Source organism: Cervus canadensis, chromosome 6, assembly GCF_019320065.1.
Source record: "Cervus canadensis isolate Bull #8, Minnesota chromosome 6, ASM1932006v1, whole genome shotgun sequence".
Lineage (NCBI taxonomy): Eukaryota > Metazoa > Chordata > Mammalia > Artiodactyla > Cervidae > Cervus > Cervus canadensis.
The window spans coordinates 68,505,057-68,525,703 of record NC_057391.1 but is presented as its reverse complement, the minus strand read 5'-3'; the positions used below and the strand labels follow the sequence as shown (position 1 = coordinate 68,525,703).

The window sequence follows — 20,647 nt, the reverse complement described above, 5'->3', positions numbered from 1 at the left end:
CCACAGATATGACATGGTCTGGTATTTTTGAGATTTTCGAGCAGCCACCCTTTGAGTAACTCATAATCCAGGGCATTATCTCCCAGGCTTTTCTGCAGTTAGGAGAAGGCAAAGCACCAACATCTATATTTACAGGAGTTCGAGTGATCACGTTATATGCTAATAAATGAGCTAGCTCCACCTCCACCACCCTCTGCTTGAGTCTAATTACTAATTTAGCCTTTAAAAGGGCACTCCCTTCGGCTGCAAATGAGTCTGGCACTCCTGTCCAGAAAAGAGCTGGACATCTAGCCTGAATGCTGCCCCTCCCAGGAGCCAGTCCGGCTACACGGCACAGGCAGGCCACTCTGCTCAGGATGCCATCGGCCCACCCCACACAAGCCTCAACCATTACACTGACTTGTACCACCTCTGGGGTAAAGAGGAAAACCCTTTCTTATCCCTCCCCTCAAGACGCCCGATTCAACCATTAATTCAGCACCTACCAAAACTAGCCACTGGGAATCAGCAGGGTTAGGATAGTCCCTTGCCCTCATGAAGCAAGTTCCTGCCAATGGTCTGAACCAGACACGGTTTGCCTTCATTAATTTTTAAAAATTTTTAAATGAATTTAGCCTTTAAAAATTTTTTTTCAATTTTTAAATTTTTTATCAAAGTACAGTTGATTGACAGTGTTGTGCTGGTTTCAGGTACATGGCAAAATGACTGCTACATATGGGTCTCCCCTGGGGGCTCAGTGGTAAAGAACCCGCCTGCCAATGCAGGAGATGCAAGTTCAGTCCCTGGGTTGGGATGATTCCCTTGGAGGAGGGCATGGTAACCCACTCCAGTGTTCTTGCCTGAGAAATCCCATGGGCAGAGGGGCCTGGCAGGCTACAGTCCATAGGGCTGCAAGAGAGTCAGACACAACTTATCTACAGAGCATGGCATGGATTTTTATCTATATAATCTTTTTCAGATCTTTTCCCCATATAGGTTATTACAAAATATTGAATATAGTTCCCTGGGCTACACAGGAGATCTTCGTTATCTCTTTTGCATATATATATACAGTTTGCTTTTAAAAGGCACTGAAGTGTTAGCCCTGTATAAAATGACCCACATGGGTAAAATCCTAGGGAAAAAATACAAATCCCCAAGGGAGATACAGGACAGGAGGTTGTGCCACCATAATAAGCCTGATGAATACTGCCTTTCATATGAAGACTGAACTTGGGTGTATCTGCCTCCACGGCGTCCTCCCTGAAGCAGGTTTACAATCCCCTACGTCCTGCACGCATTTCTATTCCTCAGCTCCCCGATGATGCAACAATGGGTTTGTGCCATCTGCCTCACTACAAGATGAACTCCTTGAACTGCACCCCTAGCACCTGATGCTCCTCTGGCTGAAGCAGGTGTCCTGGGAATGCCATGTGTGTTGGTATGTTTATCTTCATGCCCTGGCCTGTCTGTGGGTGTGTGGATGGTTACATAGAAAGTGACACATTTTTGCTACATGACCTCCTTTACCCCTGTCTCCTCCAGTGTTATGTAACAAGTCTTCTATCCAAACTACAAAGGAATACCTGCTCTCCTCCCCCAATATGTACTGAAAACGAAGGCAATTAGTCATGAATAGAAGCAAGAAAACCTAACTAGCTCATCTGTACCTAGAACATAAACTGGGAGACAAGGAGAGATGGGAGAAGGAGTGGGGGAGGGAGATAAGGGCCAGACTCGTGGGAATCTTCCCAAGGGGCCTGAACTTTATAGGCAATGGGAAGCCTTTAAAAGACTGCCAGCAGGAGAGAGGTTAAGGTTGGGTTCCAGACAGCTCATCCGGGCAGCTCTGAGGAGGACAGATTTGAGGGAGCAGATTCGTGGTGACCAATTCCAAGGCTACTGAAACAATTTATCTGTGTGATAAGGGCCTGAACAAGTGTGGTGCTGATGGAAAAGAGAAACTGACTTAAGAATATACAGCAAGCCAATTCAGAAGGACTTGGCAGTTGATGAAAATGGGAATGAAGCGAAGAGACAGAAAACTGCACAATGAAGCCCAGGTGCCCAAACGATGGTGAGATGGGTTCTCAGGGAAAATGCATGGACAAGCAGGCAGGGATAAAGATGGGGTATTTAGTTGTGGGCAGTGTTGACTTCAAGACACCTGAAGGATGCCCAAGTAGCCCTGTCCAGCGAGCATATTAGACATGAGACCTTAGGCCTGTTCTGAACCTTCTAAGCCACAGTTTCCTCAGGTAGGAAACGCAGGAACCATGGAACTGCTCATCCCTCAAGACTGTTGCAACAGATTGAAGGAGACAGAATATAAAGCCCTTCGCCTTAAGCCTGCCCGTTCCAAGAAGCATTAATCAAGTTCAGGGACAAAGATGGGAGATAGAGTTTTAGAAACTCTTGGCCTACGTGCAATACAATTAAGACCATGAGAGCAGATGAGACTGTCTGCAGTAAGGAAGACAACAATATAAGGACAAAACCCCAGGAAACACCAATATTAAAGGAGATTAAAGGATGAGGAAAGAGATACAATAGGAAACAAAAAATTCCCAGAAGGTGCTGAAGAAATACTGAAGCAGGAAGGCAAAGAGAAGGAAGCAGCAGAAGTAAGTGACAGGATTACAAGATTGTCCCTGGGCCTTGCAGGAGTGGTATTCACCGAGTGATGTAGGCAAAAGGCAGTCTGCACTGGGAAGAATGAATGGGCTGGAGAGGACAGATGCAGTTGGCTCTTTGGGAAGATGGCTGAGATGAGAAGGGGAGACACCAAGCCTCACCTCGAAAGGGAAACAATCAAGGCCAAGACAGGCCTGGGTCATTTATGCTGTGGGGTTTGGGGAACTTGAGTGCTTAGGGATCTGGGTCATTTCTAAAGGGAAGGTGTTGGGAGGAAGGGAGAGGATGAAGGTACAGGAAGTGAATACTGACGCAGACAGACACAGAGGGGACCCAAACAGAGCAGGTTTAGGACTGGGCCTCATCCCAAAACGCCTGCAGGATACGCCACAGGTGGGAGCAGGAAGTTCACACTGCGCACTGCAGTTTTCTTGGACCATCAGGGCCCTTGACTACAGAGAAGACGCTGGGTGTTAGGAAATACACTTCAATTCTGAGTATAACCAGGACTCTAATCTGAGCTCTTCCCACTAATGACTCCAGCAAAAGACAAATAAGGAAGCAAGGGTCTTGTGAAGAGTAAGGGGAGAGGGAGTTGGGGAATGGTGCTTGGGGATACTTCATTATTTTTCTTCTAATACTCTCAGTTTCTTCCTTTTAATGTAAGCTTCACTGAAGCAAAACTGTCAGCAGGTAATTTGACTTCGAAATACTAATAGAAATGATATTAATGGAAAGTCTCCTTTAATATCTTGACAGGAACAATTTTTCAGAATCATTATTTTCCCTGTTTTAAAACAAAGTTCTACATTCACAAGCCCAACAGGACCAAATTATAGCAGAAGGAATTGACAATGAGCATCAGAAATTCCATTCAGAGAAGAAAAGGCACACTGGACTCCTAATTAGGCAGCTTCACAGGCCACTTATTTATCTTTCCAGAAACAGGATATGTTTTTAAAAAATAAGCTTAAATGGCAACTATTCCTTCAAGGTCACAGTTAAACCACTATCCAGTTTATGCCCTCACTGGTGTCCTTTTCTTACCAAAGGCAGGCTGTTGTTAATAGAGTCCTGACATCTGGTATACCAGAAGATGGTTTGAGTCAGTTTTTCCTACATTGAAAACCACCTCTTATCACTTAAACACAAGTTAACATTTTATTTGGGGAACCTAGGGTTCAGTTTAGTCTTTCCACACACCTTTTACATGTATTTAAATAATCAAGGGAAGAAAAATCACACTGGCATATTCACTCTCCCGAAACTACTCCTGAGGCTGCTTTTAAACTCAAAGTATTAATGTTTGTATCTGAAATAGGAATATTTTTAAAGAGATGATCTCTTAGCAAAAGTGGATGACAGTGTTTGAATTCTGAGGCCGACTCAAGACATGAGAACAAGGAGGGGCTTCTTCAGTCTACACAAGTTTCCTAAGTCCCTCCCACATGCAGGGGACTTGGCCAGGGACCAGCGGGGGCGTTGAGGGTCACCAGTGCTCACACAGATAACTGGATGCTCACACAGACAGTGGTACAACTGGGCTGAAAGGAGGTCAGCGGGCAACATCAGGCCAACACCCACGAATACATTCTCACTCGCCCCCAGACATCTGCAACAGCAGCGCCCCAGCAAATCAATACAACCACAACCCAGGTACAGGATGTGCATGACAAGAAGGCGAGGGGGCCCAGCAGGGAGACTCAGAAACAATGTCTTCTCTGCGAAGCTTAAGAACCAACCAAGACTTCTGAACAGCCAAAACCAAGGCTGCACTGAACATCACTATGAACGCTGTTGGGCCTTACTATGGAGCAGATGAAACTTTTGTTCTGAGAAAGTAAACATTTTCATATCAGAACACATCTAACTTAAAATCACCCATGAAAGATCTAGGACCCCAAACAAGTGTTGAGTTAACTGATAAAGCTATAGATAATCGATATGGGGGAAACGGTCATATTTTCTGTAAACCAAATCACTATTGTTGGCATCCTTGATTCACCCAGAAATCCACAAGGTCAAATGATGCTCTTATAAAATTGTAGTTTGCTTCCTTGAAAGCATGAAAGAATAATTCACATCCAATGCATTATATATTCAAACTTAAGGAAACATCTTTTAATGCCTATTCAAAGAGACTATTTACCATCTTTTCTCAGCAATAAACATGCTCACTTCAGCTTTTGAAAGCCGGCTCCATTGGACTTTTGCAACTAAAACATTGCAACTTTACTTCTTTCTGGTTATTCCCCCTAACTCAGAACCTTCTCCCTGTTCAGCATCAGATGTGCTAACCAACAAACTCAAGGTTTTCCATAAGCTAACTCTGGCCAACATTGCAACTATAGTAATTCTAGCTTCAATTCCCCAGATTCCTTTTGAGATCTTTCAGAATGGACATGTGTGCAGAATTTTCCCCAAACCCAGGATAAGGAAACCATCTCCTCTTTCACCAATAACCACCCTATTGATTTACACACCAGAATCCTAAATAAAAAGCAAACGTGCCAAGAAGGTTAGACTCAAAAACCCTTTCTAAAATTCTAAATTCTAACCTCTAAATTCCTTAAAACTAAAAACTCCAAAATTCTGTGTAAATAAACATCTTACTGCTTTGAAAGCTAATTTCAGAAAAGGCTGGGATCACGACTTCATATTTAAGTACTGGGGTAGCGTGGTGGTAATTGTGACTTTGACTTTTCTACAATGGTATATGTCATACACTTGTACTAGTTTATGTAAGTCTTCACTATATTGTCACGCAACCCTATGAGATAGGTAGTAAGTTACAAGGAGAAAGCTGGGGCTAGCAGAGGTTAAGTGACCTCGTTAATAAGAGGCAAAATGAAGAGTTGAACCCAATCTGGCTGACACTCAACCATCATACTGTGATGCACTGCTAATTATGGTCGTTGTCCAATAAAACATTCCTCAAAGCCTGTATTTGTGTGCTATGACTCTGTCAGTATAAATTCTGCGTTCTGATTTATATGGCTTAGGCAAATGCTAATGTGTCTTTTTACATTCAACAGAGACCAAATAGACATTGAAGGGATGGTCAGAAATATTCCGGTGATCAGGCAGATGCCAAAATAGGCATGATCCAAAATTATTCAAAAATAGACAAAATTATCCAGAGTTAATTCCTCAAATTATACTCAATCAGGTAAATGACCTTGCAGGAGTCAGCAAGCATCAACTGTACCCACTTATAATTTTTGAGGTTTTATTTTCTTTATGATTACTGGCACTATGGTTATTAATTCTCCACACATTTATAGTTTCCTAAAAAAGTAAAACACGTGGAACCCTGTCAATTATATCACTGCAGTACAATTATCTTATCTAAGTATTAAAACATTCCATTAATACTTATGACTCCATAGAAAATAAATATATCATTTAAAAATTCAAGAACCTGGAATAAATTTCGATGTCTTCGTTTCCTTTCCTCTATATATATATATATATATTTGGAACCTATAGCACTGAAACAGGTTGCAAGCAGGCAGATGCCTTGGTGTCATTTGAGGGATGCCCACAAGACTACCAGGTGGATCAGCAATAAAGACTCTGCCTGCCAATGCAGGAAACACCAGATCAATCCCTAGGTCAAGAAGATCCCCTGGAGTAGGAAACCACAACCCACTCTAGTATTCTTGCCTGGAAAATTCCATGGACAGAGGAGCCTTGCAGGCTACAGCCCATGGGGCTGCAAAGAGTCAGACACGAGTGAGTATGCACGCACACGCACAAAACTACAACCTCCCCCATTCCTCAGGAAGCGCCTACATCACTACCTTCATTGTCTAAAGTGAAACCATCCGAATATCTTTCCTTGGCCAATATGATTATTTTCAGAAGGTCCTTGTCAAAATATTAATGTCCTTGGGAGATTAAAAGCCGCCAAAGCTACCATTTCTTGAGGGCCTATTTTGTGCTAAGCATGTTTTATGTATTAAATCTAATCTTTACACCAGTCTTCTTTAGTAGCTAACTAGAACACCGTTTTCCAGGAGAATACAGCTGAAGGGACAGGCTCACTGTGGCAGAGCTGGGATAACACACTGCACCTGCTAACACCAAGTCTATCCTCTTTCTCATACCTTCTGCCTGCTCCTCCACATGTCACACCTGTTGCCACCTTTGGGCCTTTTCCTGAGCTGTCCCCTTGGCCTGGATGCTCTCTACAATCTTCACATGGCTGGACGCTTCTTGCCACTTGGGTCTCAGCGAAAATGTCACCCTATGAGTCCTCCGCCACTCTAGATAAAGCAGTCACCTTGTCACACTCCATCACACCTCCCTGTTTTAATTCTCTACTTAGCACCTAACCACCATGGGCTATTCTTGTCATTACCTGTTTGCCTGCTTATTGTCTGTCTCTCCATGAGAGGGTAGAAGCCCTGTGAGAGCCGAGATTCTGAATGTTGTGTTCTCTGCCCCAACTATAACACCTTAGAACAGAGTGGGTCACCCAGCAGGCACTCAATATAGGTCAATGAACGACTGAATGGCTTTTCTGCTGCCTCCTCCACACAGTAAGATGGTGTCAGGAAAGAATCAAGTCCAGAGAGCTAGATTCAAGCTTCACCTCTGACTAGCTAGGGGGTTGCACTCTGGGCAATCTTCATTCGGCTCAATTTCTAGGATCATCAGGCTATTTTCCAAGGCGTCAGCAAGGTGAGCTATAACTCAGAAATGGAAAATCTTGTTGGGCTGGTGGCTCAGATGGTAAAGAATCTGCCTGCAATGCGGGAGATCTGGGTTTGATCCCTGAGTTGGGAAGATCCCCTGGAGAAGGGAACAGTTACCCACTCCAGTATCCTGGCCTGGAGAATTCCATGGACAGGGGAGCCTGGCAGGCTACAGTCCACGGGGTTGCAAAAGAGTGAGACACAACTGAGTGACTTTCACTTTCAAGACAGACCCAGGCCACAGGAGACCCGGAATCACAGGACAAGAGGAGCAGGCAAGCACCACTGATTCCATCGTTTTGTCTTGGACTAGCACAGTGGTTCACCATAAGGCCCAGGACAGCTCAAGAAGAGGGTAAATATTTTAAGTATACTGATAAATCCTATCTCTTTTTACAGGGGGTTATCTTAACAAAAGACATCAAGCCAAGGTCATTCAAAATGTCCCAGTTTTTCTTTTTTTTTTTTTTTTTTTAGCTTTCTATCTATTGCAAACCTCAAAGAAACCCTTCAACAGTAGAGACTTCTGAAAATACCTAAATAACACAACCAAACAGGTCCTAAAATAGGTCATCATCTAGTATATTTCACGGGGAGCCAGAAGTGAGAACACATTTTAAGTACATACCCTAGGAATTAGAAATTAATAGCAACCTCATTTTTGATACCTTTTAATACTTGAAGCCGGGTATCCACAGTCAGGCTTCTGGGGACCACGAAACTGATGACACGGTTCCCAGCATGTTGTCAATATGCACATATGTGCATTTTTCTAGAAACAGGGTCCATAGCTTTTATCATCACTAAAATGGTCCAGGGTTCAAACACGGTTTCAGGAGCATTGCATCTACTAAAAACCCATTCTGAACTCTTCCGGACTGTGATAAATCAAGAGTAATATATAATAAAGCACTTAAGAGATGCACAGCTCACAAATTAATAAATGCGTTTTGTTTAGGAAATGCTGCTTATACGGCTTTTGTGTGCTCTTCCAAAAAGAATTTCAGAGCCTAGAACAAATCAGCATCAGCAGAACAATCTCCAGAAGACATTTCAGAAGGGAGCAGAAACTGCACTGTCTAATGGAACAACGATCAGAGCCACATAACCTGATACTGGAAGGGGCCACAGAGCACAGGTTGCCCAGCCCCTGCCATCACAGACAAGAACATTAAAGCCCAGGGTGAGGACAGAGGCACATCAAACATAAGTGTTAGGAGACAGATGCAGAAATAGCACCAAGTAAGTGCAAGAGATATATATGACTTGCAAATAAAAATTCAGCTTTGTGGTTCTGGTTTAAGCACTTGGAGAACAAGCACTACATTGAGAACATGCTCACACTGGCCCCATATGACTTATTTCATTAAGGTAATTATGAGGGGCTCATGTTGGCCCTGGTTCTATCCTCTGGCAAATTTCTTAATTTTTTTTTTTTCTAAACCGTAGAGCAAACTAAATACCTTTGGTTACCTTTTAAGCATTTCTCCCTCTGTAAGGTCAAAATTGTGTCAGGGTGAAACTTATGTAAAAATCAAAGGAACTTTCCAGAAGGCATAATTAAAGCACTGTTGGTATAGTCGTTCTATTAAAATATTCTAGATGCTTTGACAATCACTGCTCTAATGTACTGGTGCTACAGAAACACACTAACATAATAATCTTGATAAATCTCTTTATATGATTCTCAACAAAAATTTCCCATCTCATAAAATTCTCCAGTATAGCACTTAAACACTAAAATAGCCAATACCCTTGGGCCCATTCTGCCATCTAATTAAAATGTCTATCGCACAAGTGATTTATAGGACTTGTCATCACATAGGGTGGATCTATAGACTGGTGGCTACAGACACCTCATGACAACAAAGCATTAATTACCATGCTAGTGAGAATGGCTTCTAGCAAAAGCTCAAAGGGTGGGATTCTCAGTCTCTCTCTGATGCAAGAAAACAGGGACATAACTTACCAGTCCCACAGAACGAGGAGCCCATTAGTGTAAATCAAGAGATACAATTGCATGACTTAAAATGAGAACCCACTGTAATTCTTTAAGGTTGATTCTAAGCCAAGGAAATAACACCAACATCACTACCAATGCTAAAAGTCATTTAGACATGAGCTAAATCCTCTCCAAGCCTGAGCAATTTAGATTTGGACCAATTTAATTCTTAGGAGTTACTAACTTTGATAAGACATAAGTCATTTTGACTGCTTAAAACCAAACCAATTACTCCAAAAGCAAAGAAATGATGTAATTGCCTAACATATGGAGGCAGCAGCTTTAGAGATGGAAGGGTCCCTAGAGAGACTCTAGTGCAATCCCCTCCCGCTAGAAACAAGGGAGCTGAGAGCCTATTACACAGAGGCTTGCCTGAGGTCACAGCTGACAGATGGCAAAGCCAAACCTTGACCCCAGCTCTCCTGACTCTCAGAGCACAGTACTTAGATATTGCTGTAAGTTGCACAATGAAATACAAAGAGTTTCTTTTTTAATTGGGTAGTTAATACCAAACTAATTTGCAGTTAAAGTTAACTTCCCATATATTCACTAATAAGCCAGCTTCCACTAAAATTTTAGGAAACATATTAATAGGTAAATAAATATCTAAAAAAGCAAATATCTAATTTAATATATTTAATAAATGACTACATATCTAAATATATTTGAATAAGTATATCTTCATATCTATGTAGATGTTAGTGTATAAGTGTGTGTGTGATGTTAGTATATAAGTGTGTGTCTGTTATATATCACATGAGCTAAGGAAACAGTAATGCTTTAGCTAGAGCTTCGGTTCCCACATTCTGAAAACAAATACTTGAGCTATCATAGATTGAAAAACTCAAAAACCTCCCAGGATCAAGCAGCTAATAGGGGATTGAGTATTAGGGAGTGGTGAGGTCTGAAGCAAACCCCACAGAACGAAATGTATTCATTTGACAGAGATGTTTTTAACATTGACTCTGAAGACATCTGCAGGGCATCCATGGGCCTAAGAGTTGTCAGGCTTTTTGTTACTCTTCCGAACAAGATGACCTTCCTGCGGCAACATCTATGATTCTTTTCTGATCTGCACAAAACTTGGGATGTTTGATGGTTCAAAAAAAGGTGCTACTGTTTTCTTTCTTGGGGAGTTAAATGTTCTTTCAGGTCATCTGTTCACAGACATTGAAATTTAGTTCCCTCCAAACTTTCAGAAGATGGAAAGCTTTCTAGGGATCAGGAACATTTACCTTTCAAAAGGATCGGTGATGTCTCTCTGGGAAAACATTATCAAGTCAGAAGTTTCTTTTCTTCTTTTGAGGGATGGTTTTTCCAAATCCTTTAACTGAAGTAGACCTGAGCGGCCATGCTATCTATACTGAAGCCTTAAAAATTAGCTGTTTTTTCTCCAGGAAAATGTTTCTGGTCTCCCCAAAGTTGGCACTCACCAGCATCATAGTTCTTACTTCTGTCCTGTCATTTCCTAGTTGTTTTCCCTGGTCACCACTTCCCCAATCTCTCTCCCCCGTGGGATTATGAGGTTTACGAAGAAAAGGGCCATGTCTGTCTTGCCCACTGGCCTCTCCAGAGCAGAGCACCATGCCTGGTACATAGGACATGCTCAATAGTGGAGGAAGGCTCATTCAGGGCTTGGCATTTCATAGAGAAACATGTAATAGTCTGTCAGTAGCTACCCCAGGGGCAGAGGGGATGAACCTCAGTCAACAGCCCACACTTTTAAACCCTGAACTCGTCTGATCAATATCATACACTTCCATGAGAGCCCAATCAATTCATACATCTGTCCTTTCAGGAGAGAGGGGAAGTGGACAATAGAGATCTTAGGGTGCTGAGGGAACACCAAGGAGGAGGAGAGCCAATCCCAGACTTGGCATGTCAGGGAAAGTTTCCTGGGTCAAGTGATGTCTCCAGTGAGACACGAAGTACAGGCAGGAATTAGCATGATGGCTCTTGAGGAACTGAAAGCTGCTCATTGTGGCTGGAGCATGAAAGTGTGGGTTGGGGAGAGGTGAGCCATAAGGCTGAAGAGGAAATCAGAGCCCAGCTCATGAACACATGCTATACCATTTTAAAGAGTTGTACTTATCTAAGGGCAGTGGGGAACCACTGAAAGGTTTTAAGTAAAGGAATGATTATCAGCTTGGCAATTGAGAAAGATAATTTTGAATACAGCAGTGATGAAAGTGGAAAGAAAGTGATCAGGCACTGAGTTTCAGGCTTCATTTTTATCATATTCTAACAAAATGGGGCCAGCAGCCAACATAAATGGAGTACCAGACCTAGCCAACTGTTTTGCAAAATAGAACAAAGACTACAAAGAATCCAAGGCATCTCTCTGATTCTACGTAAATGCTACCCACCTCGTAAAAAATTACTGCACTTTTACTATCACAAACAGTCATCATTCTAAACTCTTGCTAGATACCAAAACTGTACTGAGAATTACATAAGATACAATGATTCACTCTGCCCACCAACCTCATTAGCTCTCCACTGTTCAAGTACAACCAAATTTAACATGTCAGGCTCACAAATTACCAGTGAACAAAGTTACATCATATTAACAGGTTTGGTGATCAGTCTTTTAAAATGAGCAAAAGCCAGTAATTTTCCAAATGCAATTTTCAATTTATTACTATATACAAAGGACAAAAATCTGATCCAGTCTTTAAAGCACAAGTTGATGTGCAATTAATTAATTTTTTAAATGGAACACTGATCATTGGAATAACTGGTCACTCCTCAATTACTTCCATTTATTTCTTTTTTAAAAGATGAATGTTTAAGTAAAAATCTTTCCAAAGTGCTTACATTCTACTTGCTCCAAAAACACATTTTGACAAATATTTAGTATCTACTATACACCTGACATTGGAGAAGGCAATGGCACCCCACTCCAGTACTCTTGCCTGGAAAATTCCATGGACGGAGAAGCCTGGTAGGCTGCAGTCCATGGGGTCGCTAAGAGTCAGACACGACTGGGTGACTTCACTTTCACTTTTCACTTTCATGCATTGGAGAAGGAAATAGCAACCCACTCCAGTGTTCTTGCCTGGAGAATCCCAGGGACGGGGGAGCCTGGTGGGCTGCCGTCTATGGGGTCGCACAGAGTCGGACATGATTGAAGCGACTTAGCAGCAGCAGCAGCAGCATACACCTGACACTGCTCAAGATGCTGGACTTAGAACAGTGAATAAGAGAGATGGGAGTCCCTGATCTCAAGGTGCTTACAGCCCAAAAGAGAAGGGTATAATAAAACAGATTAACAATGATCTGAGAGTGTTGAGTGCATTGAAGGGTAATAGATAATGTGGTCTGGAAAATTCCTGAAACATTTGAACCACAGCTTAACCATGATGAGAAGCAGCCAGCCCCACTGCAGCAAAATTCTTATCATGAAACTGAAGACACAAAATATATAATACAAATCACATATACTGGGATAAACCTCCCGATACACGCTAAAATGGTTTCCTCCTAAACACTCCACCCCAATTGACTCCAAAGCAAAACAACCATGAGAATGAAAAACTACACAACAAAATACAAAAGAGAACGACCCAACAGATAGTGAATCTAGAAGATTCAATCTGATGCTCTAAATCCATGCAGCTGGATCCACGAATCAAGGGCAGAGACAATCAGTGATTGCCCAGTGGTAACCTGGCTGCTTCCTGACAAGACCACCAGACAGGTACCCTGAGTGAGAAGTTGAGAGAACGCAGCCCTCCCAGTGCTGGAGGGAACAGAATGTCTTTAGGAGGGTTGAACCAGGAAAACAGCTTGGGATCCTGCCAAGCAAGTCCTTCCTTCCTGAGGGGATGCCAAGGTCTTTCCATGACGCAGCCTCCAGCTCCTCTTGCCTCCTCCCATGTCCCCATGTCCTGCAATGAGTATATTAGGTGCCAGTCCCCATGTGGAAAGCTAGCAAATAACGAGCAAACAAGTGAAAGAAGGAAATAAGGTTTTAATTTGGACAAATTTTCGGGTATCACAAGTCCAAGAAATTATACAAAATAAACCAGTTCGAGAAGGAACAGAAAAAAAAGCTGACAGTGATAATTTAGAAAATGAGATTGTCGTAAAGTTAGAAACTATATTGAATGACTTTGTTTTTTTTGTTTTTTTTTAAATGCTCCTACTCTGATCATTTTTCTTTTTCTTTTTTTTTTTGCACTAAAGAGACAATGTCATTTTCGAGAGTCAGCCTTGGCTCAAATCTAATTCAGGCATTTTACTTACTTACCATCTTCTTTGGAAAAATAAGGATAATAAATCCTCATTGTTTTTTCTCTACAGCTTTATTGGGTATACTTGTCCACATGCACATACTTAACAGCGAACTATCTGAAGCACTTAGACATAAGTATATAACTGGGAAACTATCACCACAATCAAAATAATGAATACGTTCATTTCCCTCAAAGTTTCCTTATGCCTTCTTTGTAATCCATCCCTCCATCACTTTCATTCCCCTGGCCCTAGGCACCACTGCTCCGCTTCCTATCACTGCAAATTACATTTTTCTATAATTTTACATAAATGAAAACATCCACTATGTACTCTCTCTGTCTGGCTTCTTTCAGTACATAAAGTACATATTTTGAGATTCATTCATTTTGTTGCATGTATCAACAGTTCATTACTTTTTATTACTGTATTCCATTGTATAGATACATAATTTGCTTAAATATTCACCTGTTGACTGACATTTTCCAGTTTGGGGGCTATATAACAAATAAAGCAGCTAAAAATATTTATGTACAAGTCTCTGTATAAATGGCTTCATTTCTCTTAAAAGGAGCTAGGTCCCACAGTAAGTACATTTCTAACACTAAGAAAGTGTCAAGAGTTGTTTTCCAATGCGACTATCGCTTTATATCCCTCACAGTAGTATATGACAGTTCAGTTACTCTACTTGCTCACTCACGCTTGGTATGATCAGTCTCTTTAATTTTAGCCTTTCCCATGAGTTTTGGTCTTAATTTACTTTTCCTTAACTAATCTTTTACTGTGCTATTTTCCATGAAGGGTGCCTATTCAAATCTTTGTCCCATTTTTAATTTGAATACATTTCTCATTGCATCCCATTTTTAAACTGAGTATTTTTCTCATTGTCATTTTATATATTCCTGTTAAAAGTCCCCTGTCTGATGTACATGTTACAAATAATTTCTCCCAGTGGATTGTGTCTTCTTCTTCTTAAGAATCTTCTGAAAAGCAATAGTTAATAGTCTGATTTGATTTCTTTATAGTACTTGCTTGTTGGGTCCTATCTGAAAAATACTTGCAGTGACCAAGGTCACTAAGATTTTCGTCTACGCTTTCTTATAAAAATTTTACAGATAAAATCCTACTTTTAGGTCTATGATCCATTTTCAGTTAATTTTTGTGTATAAGGTAAGATTAAAGTCAATGCACACGTTTCTGCATTTAGCTATTCAATTGTTCAAGTAGCACTTGAGAAAATTATCATTTCCACAATGGAACTGCCTTGACATCTTTGTCAAAAGAAAGTCAACTGATCATATACGTATGAATCTATTTCTAGACTCTCTTCTATTCCACTGATCTCTCTGACTCTCTTTAATACCACATTACCTTGATTACGGTAGTGTTGTAATAAGTCCTGAAATCAAATACTTTAAGTCCTCCAACTCATTCTTTTTCAAAATTATTCTTAGATAAGTCTGGGTCCTTCACATGTTCATATAAACTTTAGAATCAGCTTGTTAATTTTTACAACAAAGCCTGATGATATTTTCACTAGAAATGCATTAAATCTATTGAACAATTTGGGAAGATGTGAGGTCTTAAGAATATTGAATCTTCCCATTTATGAACACAGTATTTCTCTCCATTTATTTAGATCTTTTAATTTATTTTAGCAATGGTTTGTCATTTTCAGTGACCAAGTCTTACATGTTTTACTAGATTTATCCAATTTCATGTTTTGATGCTCTTTTAAACGGTATTTTTCTATTTCAGTTTTCAGTTGTCCACTGAGAGTATGAAGAAACAAGTAACTTGTAGATTGGTCTGGATCCTGCAAACTAGCTAAACCTAGCCTGTTGGTTCTAGTAACCCTTTTGTAGGTGTCTTAGAATTTTCTATAGACACTTTAACTTCTTCCTTTGCAGGCACTTTATTAATTGCCTGTTGTACTGACTGTGACCTCCACTACACCGCTGAACAGAAGTGGTAAGGGTAGCTATCCTCGCCACTCTTGATCTTAGGGGAATATTATTCAGTTTTTCACCATCAACATGTTACTTGTAGGTTTCTCACAGCTGTCCTTCATCTGGTTGAAAAGTGCCCTTCTATTACTAATTTGTTGAGTTTTTATCATGAATGGATATTGACTTTTGTCAAATTCTTTATCTATTGACCTAATCATGTGAATCTTTTTTTTCTGTTATTAAACTATTCTGTTAATTTGAAGAGTTGCACTGATTGATTTTAAATGTTTAGTCAACCATGAACCTTGCAGTCCTGGTTATAACCCCACTTGATCATTTGCTATATTACTGGGTGTGATTTCCTAAAATTTAAGATTTTTTAATATCTACACTCAGAAGGGGCATTGGTCTATAGTTCCATTTATTTGCAAAGCATCCATCAAGTTTTAGTATAAAGGTAATGTTGGCCTCATGAAATGTGCCAGGATGTGTTTCCTTTTCTTCTGTTTTCTGGAACAGTTTGTGTAATTGCCAATGTTTCTTCCTTAAATGTATGATAGAACTCACCAGTTAAGCCACCTGGGACCTCAAGTTTGTACTGCGGAAGGTTTTTTAACTACAAATTCAATTGCCTTAATGGACATAAAGCTAGTTGTTTGAATGAGTTTTGGTCATCTATATCTTTCAAGGAATTTGTTCATCTCATCTAAACTGTGGAATTTACTGGCATAAAGTTATTCATAATATTATTTTTTTTAACATCCATAGAATCTATAGTGATGTTTTCTCATTTCTAACATCGGTAATTTGTGTCATCTTTTTTCTTGATCATTCTGGCTTGAGATTTATCAATTTTATTGCGTGTGTGTATGTTTTTCCAAAGAACCAACGTTTTTGTTTCATTGATTTTTCTCTACTGTTTCTGTTTTCTACTTCACTGATTTCTGCTATTGTTACATTTCTTTCTTTCTGCTTACCTAGGATTTAACTGGTTCTTACTTTCCTAGTTTCAGGCAGAAACTCAGGTCTGTGAAATCTTTTCTGACTGAAGAGTTTAACACTGAATTTCCATTTAAGAACTTCTTTAGCTGTCATATTATATCTCACTACCTCCTTGGATATAATGCAAATTAAATGAAATAAATGTAGTTAGGAAAGAAATGGTTGACTGCCTAATCCACGGCAGGCACTGTGCCTGGTACTAGGAATGTGTGCATGTGTGCTAAGTCACTTCAGTTGTGTGCGAGCTTAGGAACTGTAGCCCGTGAGGCTCCCCTGTCCAGTGGGATTCTCCAGGCAAGAATACAGGAATGGGTTGCTGTGCCCTCCTCGGTACTAGGAATATAACTGCATAAAATAGATCTCTTTCTCTCATCAAGCTTAGAAGGTAATATCAATGAAACTGGTACAAAATCAATGTCAAACGCTATCTTCTTAATACTTAGAAACTATGTTAAGCAAAAAAGCATAAAAACTTTGTTTTATTCTAATAATAAAGGTATCTTCTGTTTTTGTCTCTTCTCCTGATCTAGGAAGAATTAAACTGCTAGTTTATTTTCATTGTTTAGCAATCTGTAATTTCAGTTGCAAAAAATATATTTATTGTGGAGTAAATTATTCCATTTATAGCTTTCTGAATAAACTACGCATTTCAATTTAATATGCTAAGGACAAGTAAGTACTTCTGTAATTCAATTTCAAAACCACTTTAGACCTATAAAGGGTCATTTAAAAAACAAGCGTTCCATATACTTTCAAATAATTTAACAAAATTATTTTAACAAAAATTTTTTTTAAAAAGGAAACTGCCTATTTTATCTACCCTATCATCACAGTTTCAAAATACCAAGAATTTTTAAAATTCTGCCTCCTCACTGAATGAGTGTCTGACAAATCACCAATTTCAAGGTCATTTAAATGCTGATATATCCTACCAAACCCTTGTATTTTTCAGAACACCACTACTGGGTTACATTAAATACCTAATTGATTCAGACAATTAGGATATGTAAATTTAATTTACATTTAAATCTACAGCCAGTGGGAAAATCTAAATAGGGACCCCCACTTTTTCAAGTAACCTGAATCTTCCTATACTTATGCTTCTTCCAGCCCTTACCCTGTGGTCTTCATTTAGGCTACAGGTTCTCAAACTTGACTGCACACTGGGATCACCAGGAGAGCCGAAAAATACTGATGCTGGTGTCCACAGCCAGAGTCTCGTCTAGAGTCTTTACAAGCAGGGAGTTTTAAAAGTCCCTCAGGTGATTCAAATGTGCAGATTACGGGTAAAGTAAACCAGTCTAGGATCTCTCTTGGAAAGCATGCTTCTAATGGCCATCGGTCAGTCTGCACCATTAAATTTCAGAACCCGGTTCTTTAGAACTTTGCCCAACCTAACTCCTAACCGGATACTAACTTAATAATTCCATTCAGATTCCTAGACTGACCTCTACTTCCTATTCAGAAATTCACAAAATAAAATGTCAATCTGTATTTTAGCCGTTCCTCTCCAGTCCACTTTTAAATTCCACAAAGTAAATTCAGCTGAAGGGAAGTTAACTCAATATAATTTGATGTTACAGTTAAACAGTCGTTAAGGTTTTTTCTCCTACTTAAGAGACTACTCCACAAGATAGCTGTAATTTTACAAAATATATGATAAAAGTATCAATTCCTCAAAGTGTAAAATAAATATCTAAATGAGTCTTTCTTATTATCCATCTGATTCCCCCACTTGTTAATTTCAAACAGGTTTCAATTCTGGCCTTAAAACTGACATCCTCCAGAATTTAAATCATTAAACTCCTGAGAGTCTTCAAAGGACTTATTTGGCCAAACCAGACCACTTCATTCTAATTATCATTTCATCACATACATGTGGGAAGGATAACACCTGCATCACAAAGGCAGTATGAAGATTAAGAAGCAAAAGCATTTTAGCACTATGTAGAGTGCTCTAGACATTTTAATTTATTTGCAGCAGACATTTTGCCTCATGGGAACTATGTGAAAAGCACAGGCAAGTAGGAAGTTACGGGTAACTACTTGTCAATACACAGAAACACAAGCAGGTGAGGTGAGAAACCGGGGGTGGTTAACAAACTGCTGAGGAGCCCTGGAAACTCTCAAGACCAGTAACTAACTGCAGGAATCAGACCTCTTGGGCTGAAACTGAACTGAAGTTACCTGCAAACACATGTAAACCTCACCTCCTTGAAAAACTGCTTAACAAAACTTTGCCAACTGCAGACCCAGGCACTCCGATCCCTGCCAGTGTAGGTTATTTACCTCTGGGATGTAATGGACGTGCATGCTGAAACACGTGTGCACGTCTGAGCGGCTGAACCAACACGTATCCATAAATATTATGAATAATACCTGCGAGAATGCAAGGCTTTCGCTTAAGAAACGCTTAAAGATCTTTACCCAAATCAAGTCACTTTCCTAACACACCTTCCTTGCCTTTCCTGTATTACCCGCGTGCAGAGAGTTGGGGCGCCTTACTCAAAGTCTGGGCGGGGAGGGGGGTGGGGTGACCGCCCCTTCCCCCGACTTCCCGTTAGCCCAAGCTGCCATCCCCAAGAGGAACCGTATCCAGGGTGGCTTCTTCGAGGCACAGCTGTACCCTCGCACACCCACCGCGGTCGCATCACCAGTACCACGGGCCACCTGGACGCGGACCAAAAGTGGAGGGAATTCCCTGAGCCGCGGAGCCTGGGAAGATGGGAAAGCGGGGCCCGGGCAAGTTCTGTAACATCAAGGAAGGGAACGGTGCGGAGTGGACACCAAGGGGAGGGCTCCAGGTACTCACCCAGCCCTCGAAGGTGTCCGAGGCGCCGGCCGTGCGCAGCAGCTCCTGGAATTGCAGGGTGCAGTTGGCCACAAAGTGGTCGTAGCCCAGGGGCGTCTCGTGGAAGACGGCCAGCTCCAGGTGGCCCCCGTCGGTGACGTTGGCGCAGAACTCCTCATTGTACGTGGGCTTGTTGGTCTTCTGCTTCGTGCTGGTCTGGCCCACGCGGACCTGGTCCACGCTCACCGTCAGGTAGGGGTCCAGTAGCTGATAGCCCTTCTTGAAGAGCGAGTGGCGCAGGGACCAGCGGGTGGGTTGCAGCCCCACGGCCTCGCCAATGCGGACCCTCAAGTAGCCATTGAACTTCATGGTGCCGGACGACATGCCGACGCCGCTGTCCCGCCCCGGGGACCGCGCGGTCTCGCAGCCGGAGAGCGGGGAGCCCTCGCTCAGGCCAGCCCTCGCGGCGGCCGCAGGAGTGGAGGCAGCTCCCGGGAAAAGCAGCACCCAAGCTCCCCTCGACCGGCCATTCTGCCTCCTCCGCCGGACCTTCCCTCCCCTCCTTCCCTCCCTCCCTCCCTCGCGAGGTGGAAAGGAGGGGAGCCGGGCGCCGAGCCCTCAGCGGGCCGGGGTCGCCCGACCGTCCCTCTCGAGCGCGCGGCGCCTCCCGGGGGCTCGCACGGGACTCGCCCCTTCTTCAGGGCCAGGAAGCGCCTCTCCCGGGAGAGCCGGAGCGACCCGTCCGGTTAGCTCGAGCCTCCAGCGTCTCCTGCCCCCGCCTCCGCCCGCTCCGGCTCCGGCTCCTGCCCCCGCCTCCGCGGGCTCACGCTCTCCCCCACTCGGCGAGCTTCAAACCAGGAAGCAGCTGCCGCCGCATCTCCGGCAGGAGCGTCGAGCCGCTCGGCTCCAAGTTCACAGCCAGCCTACAAGGGGCTCGCGCCGTGCGAAGCCCGGGGGCGTGGCGCGCAGCCGGAGCCCGGCCCTGCGTTCGGGCAGTGGCCGGGCGCACGCAGCGCGGGGAGCCCCGCGCGGGTCGATTCGCACCGCTCTGGGCGCACTCGCTGCAGCAGGGTCTGGCTGGGCGCTCGGGGCTTGGAGGTTACCCCAGGTGCAAGCCAAAAAGGGAAGGGCTTGTGGCCCAGCCCCAGAAAACACCTGAGGCGTGGGAGACAGACCCAGCGAGAGCTGGAAGGCGGGTTGGAGAAGGAACAGGGAACCCGCACGGCTGGGAGACGCCCGCGCCCACCTTCCCACCCTAGGAGGTGGTCTGGCTACCCAGCCTGACCGTCTGGGAGAGGCCCTGGCCAGCCGGAGGCGGGTGCATGGCGGGGAGGTTCCTTTTCCTAATCTTTAC

At 42.5% G+C, this 20,647-nt stretch overlaps 1 protein-coding gene across 1 annotated transcript in view; it reads right to left on the bottom strand.

The window, feature by feature from the left end:
* PRKCH (protein kinase C eta) overlaps nt 1–20,061 on the bottom strand; it is a 260,686-nt gene extending 240,625 nt beyond the window's left edge. Inside the window, exon 1 of the mRNA XM_043472241.1 lies at nt 19,315–20,061. Within this exon, the coding sequence (XP_043328176.1) occupies nt 19,315–19,677 (363 nt within the window). The 5' untranslated portion in view covers nt 19,678–20,061. The remainder of the gene's footprint in view (nt 1–19,314) is intronic.
* Between the last annotated feature and the right edge of the window lie 586 nt (nt 20,062–20,647).